Here is a 4,829-nt window from a genome sequence, read left to right as displayed (position 1 = left end):
ACACACACACACACACACACACACACACACACACACACACACACATATATATATATATATATACATAGATTAAAGTAACAATGGCTGCATTCACAGAAGAAGCAGCTTTGCAAAATTGTTGTAAAATTCTTTAATATGATTGGTCTTGTCCTTAATTTCTCACTTGATCTAAATGTATAAATCAATAATATTCAAGAATTTTACAATAGTTATAAAGCTGCTTTTTATGCTGAACACAACCATTAACATTGAAAAAGACAAACGAATTTTTTGTTCATTTAAATATTATCACAACTTGCTTGTGAATTTATTGTGAGTCTATTATGATATCACTGGCCTTTTCACCGAGGGTTTAAATCGGATCAGAATGTAAGAACCAACCAACTACAGTCGAGCATTCCCCTCGTTCGACTGTAACAGGAGAATACTCGACTGCAGTTGATTGGTTCTTAGGAGCTCTACAGTAATAAAAGGAATAGAGAACAGAATAAGAATTTCAAACTCAAATTTCAAAATCAAAAATTATGTATTGTGGAATAACAGTTTCTGATAGGTTGAAATTCTTATTCTTTGTGCTCTATTCCTTTTATTGCGCGGAATCCCTTACATTCTAATCTGGTTTAAATCCTCGGAAACTGGGCCACTGTGAAGTTTTTTGCTATGGAAGAGGAGATGCTTATGTATAAAAAAATTTATGTTTGAATTTCTCTACTTTATCATTTTTCATTCATGCCTTCAACAAAAATATTTGTTAAAAGTTTTATGAAGTCGCCAAATTAATAGATGCATTTATGAGATATTAGAATCAATGATAGTAATGTCTGCAAAAGGTATATTCGTGTGACAACATTTATCAATTGAAGAATGGAACATTTAATATGGATCTCACATTTATTTTAATAAACATCCCTACTATTAAAGATGATCGGAACATGAAACATGTCGTGGACATCGCATGCGGCAATAAACATTCTGTTATTCTAACCAAAAATGACGAAGTAAGTAAACATCGTTGTATGACGATAACCCTCTGTTATCATATAAGTTAAATAATTGATTTAATTAGGTGTATGCCTGGGAATCCAGTCCAAATAATAGTGGACAGGTGGATAACAGTACCTATGAACTTTCTATAACACCTAAGCTTATTTTGTCTAATATTGGTTGTATCTCCTGCGGCGATAACTTCACCATGGCTGTCACCAGAAATGGCAAGGTGTATGGTTGGGGTAGTAACGACGTTGGTCAACTAGGAATAAACAACTTTTCACTCTATGAGAGTAAAAATATGCTGCGACAGACTAGTATGCAGAGAACACTTTTCAGTGGCCAGAACGCGACAATCCCCCAAGCTGGGGGAGCCAACAATTTTGAGAATAAAAATATGACACCGCAGATGGTTGGTATACCGGAAAGCCTTATTGTAGGTAATTCTCTTTTCGATAAAGCAGTAAATGAAGAAGGTGACAAAGCAAAACAGGATTGAATAGTATTATTACAGACAAGGTAACTTGCGGATCAAATCACACGCTGGTGCTCACAGACAAAGGAACCATTTATGCTTGGGGTGGAAACAAATTCAGCCAGTTGGGGATTGGCCAGACAGAGTTCTATACACCAATCATGGTAGACTTATGTTTATCGTTATCTTGAAGGAAATAGAATAAAAAAAGGAAAGATAAAGTAATCATGATCAATAATTATACCAATCAGGTCAATCAAATAGAAAAGATGAGATGGATCGACATTGCGGCTCTGAATAATACTAGCATCGCTGTCACTGAAGCAGGACGTTTCTATGTTTGGGGTGATTGCCGCGGTGAGTGCATCTCGATCCCAATCGCCACTTCATCCTTCAATGTGCACGACACTTTTGGATACTACGGGCCAAGCATTATGCATAAACCGTTGATTCTGAACGAAAAGCCGGACATATTAGGATGCTTGGGAATTGCATTCAACAATTCTGTATGTCTTTGTATCTTTGTTTCACATTTTCGTATCTTTGTTTCACATTTTCGAAATGTACAATGAAACAAATATGATATTAAGAAGAAAAAAATGCAATTGAAATAAATATTATAGCTCTGAGATCTGTTTTAAAGAGAGATCTTGTTTTTAAACTTTTTGCACTTTTCAATTTTCTTCTTTTTTTTCATGTTGAAGAAAAGAAGAAATAGAAGGACAAGAAGTTCAAAAAGAATAAATTTTACTAATAATATATTTGTATTTGTGCATACCTTGTTATTATCAATCTATATAGCAAAATGCTAATAGTTTGACAGCAAAGAAATTGATAGCAAATTTGATTCCTAGTAGATCCATATTTGTCCATGTCCGTATTAAATTCAATATCTATCAATTTTACTGATTACTACGCCAGTAGATTAACAGAAACTGAATAAGACTGCATGCACCGGCATCTGATGACAACAGAAATCGAACATAAGCTGCAAAAGTTCTTACTCGATTCCTGCCACCAACATACTGACAACGCATTTCAATAAGCTTTATGTTCTATTTCTGGCGGCAGTTTATGACCGACATTATCAAATATTATCAAATATATTTGCATGAATTCTGTTTAATTTCTCTGATATCAAAAATTAATAACATATTCTCCTTGAAATCTGTTTCTTCATATTTGGCTGTTTGGATAATAATGTTTTCACCCTTATTATAATGGGGTTGAGATTTTATTATTTTCTATTAATATTTTATTTTAATTATGTTATTAACTTAAGTATTTTAAAAAGTTCTAGAAATTTCTTTCTAGATAAAAAAGTATCGAAACTGAGGCAAGTACTTTAATTGGTAGTGTAATAGAGTTTGTTCCAGATTTTAGATAAATGTGACAATTATTTTATATGCCATACTAATACGTATACATTTGTTTCTAATGACTTGTTCTCTCATTTGTGATATAGTCGACAAGCGATCTCACAATACAAGTGGAGAACGAATGTATCTATGTGCACAAGGTTATCTTGACAATTTGCTCTTTACACTTCAAAAGGATGTTTGAGAAAAATTGGAAAGAAAACAATCAAAGGTAATAGCTTAATAAATATCAGTGTTATTTATGTAAAATTTTCTCAAATTTTTATTCATGTCAACGTCATTCTCTTCCAATAGTGTCATCAAGATTGATGATGTTTCCTATAACGTCTACAAAGCATACCTGAAGTATTTATACACCAATACAGTCGATTTATGTCTTATAAATACCTTTGAGAAGGTATCAGGTAAGTGGAGTATATTATGAGCGATTATTGGCCTAAATACTCATTGGACGCATTCAGCGGACTAAACATTTGAGTGAGCGCACATTGATATTGATGTTTTTCTAGATCATTCAATCAGATTTTTTAGAAAAATACACCAATAGCAGCGAACGCTCACTCAATTGTTGAATCTGTTAACTATTGAATGCGTTAAATAATTGAAGCGTTTTTTTTTAACAGAACTTTTTGATTTGGCCAATGCTTACTGTGAGGACAATCTCAAAAAGCAGTGCATTTATAGAATAAAGCAAGAAATTACTGTATCAAATGTTGCCTACTTTTATAGTTTTGCAGTAAAGTATGATACAGAGGTAATCAAACATTGTCACTATTAATATTTCATTGTGTATCCATGTACGTACAATAATTGAATGCTATTGATAATTTTTTAGGAGCTGCGAGAATTTTGCGTCCGGTTCGCCGTTATTCATATGAGGGCTGTAGTGAAAACAGAAAATTTCGCCAAGCTTGAGGACAAGAAATTGATGAATAGATTTATAAATGAAGCGAGCAAAGCTGGCTGCTTCAAGAATTAATTCCGTCTGTTTTCCTTAACAAGATAATGCAACTCAACGAGAAATGGATGGAAATCATCGGTATGATTGTTGCTACATAAAAACTCACCATATATTTTATAGTTGCATATTCTGATGAAATATTCGGAAAATTCTTTTTCTCGGTGAGTCAACTGTATCACTATTAGGTGTGCGTTCAGGAATTACGTCCAGAAAATTAGTTCACTTTTGCTATAATTTACGTGAAAAATGAATTATAGCCTACAGTTGTCTAAGAGTATTTCCTGATCGTATCCTAATATTTTGTGTAAGTGATAAATATGCCTAATTCCGTTCAGTCGTTCAAATTATCTTGCGCATTCTAATTCATGCGAGAGATTCTTTTGTCAATCGAAGAGTATAAGAGATATTATGATCTTGCAACTAAGATTAGCTTAGAATTTGCGAAAACAAAAGAAAACAGAATGTAAACTCGCTGAGAGAAATCAATCTCGTGCTTACAACAGTGCTGTTATCTGCATAACGAATTTATTAATAACGTGCCAAGTGTGAATGGTTGCAAGAATGTTTACAATTTTTTCTATTTTTTAAAAAATCATTTTTATGATATATTGGCATATTGGTATTTACCATTAGCGATCATGCTAACTTCTCGCCGATTTTGTTCATCAGTTTGCGAGCTTTGTAAAATATTGATGCACAAATTGCATGCAAAAATTTCTAACATTTCCTAACAAGTTGCAATATTTTGCTTTTGTTTATCTTCTGATTGCTCCTGGCTGCTTTAATTGTTAGATGGTAGGGGCATCTTCAATAGATCAATGATCGTTGAGTGATTTTTTTATATGATCCTTTGGTTCTTTCTTATTTTTATTTTTTTGCTAGATTTAAATAAGAAATACAGCCGCTTGCTTCTTTTCTCCTTTATTAGGGTGATGTTAAGGCACTATAAACGTGCATATTCGCATATCCGCCATTTTTACTCCTTTCCCCACTCCGTCGCTGAGTTGAGAAGGTTATGGTCGTTACG

General features: G+C 33.2%; 1 protein-coding gene across 1 annotated transcript in view; it reads left to right on the top strand.

Annotated features, from left to right (window-relative positions):
- LOC105623619 (RCC1 and BTB domain-containing protein 1-like) overlaps positions 1 to 3,820 on the top strand; it is a 7,092-nt gene extending 3,272 nt beyond the window's left edge. Inside the window, exons 3-10 of the mRNA XM_012205006.1 lie at positions 831 to 998; positions 1,067 to 1,427; positions 1,502 to 1,626; positions 1,714 to 1,968; positions 2,928 to 3,052; positions 3,136 to 3,245; positions 3,465 to 3,595; positions 3,677 to 3,820. Coding sequence (XP_012060396.1) covers positions 831 to 998; positions 1,067 to 1,427; positions 1,502 to 1,626; positions 1,714 to 1,968; positions 2,928 to 3,052; positions 3,136 to 3,245; positions 3,465 to 3,595; positions 3,677 to 3,820 — 1,419 coding nt within the window. The remainder of the gene's footprint in view (positions 1 to 830; positions 999 to 1,066; positions 1,428 to 1,501; positions 1,627 to 1,713; positions 1,969 to 2,927; positions 3,053 to 3,135; positions 3,246 to 3,464; positions 3,596 to 3,676) is intronic.
- Positions 3,821 to 4,829: the final 1,009 nt, after the last annotated feature.

The sequence above is a fragment of the Atta cephalotes genome (genome assembly GCF_000143395.1).
Source record: "Atta cephalotes unplaced genomic scaffold scaffold00061, whole genome shotgun sequence".
Taxonomy (NCBI): Eukaryota; Metazoa; Arthropoda; class Insecta; order Hymenoptera; family Formicidae; genus Atta; species Atta cephalotes.
This window is presented reverse-complemented; position numbering and strand designations above follow the sequence as displayed.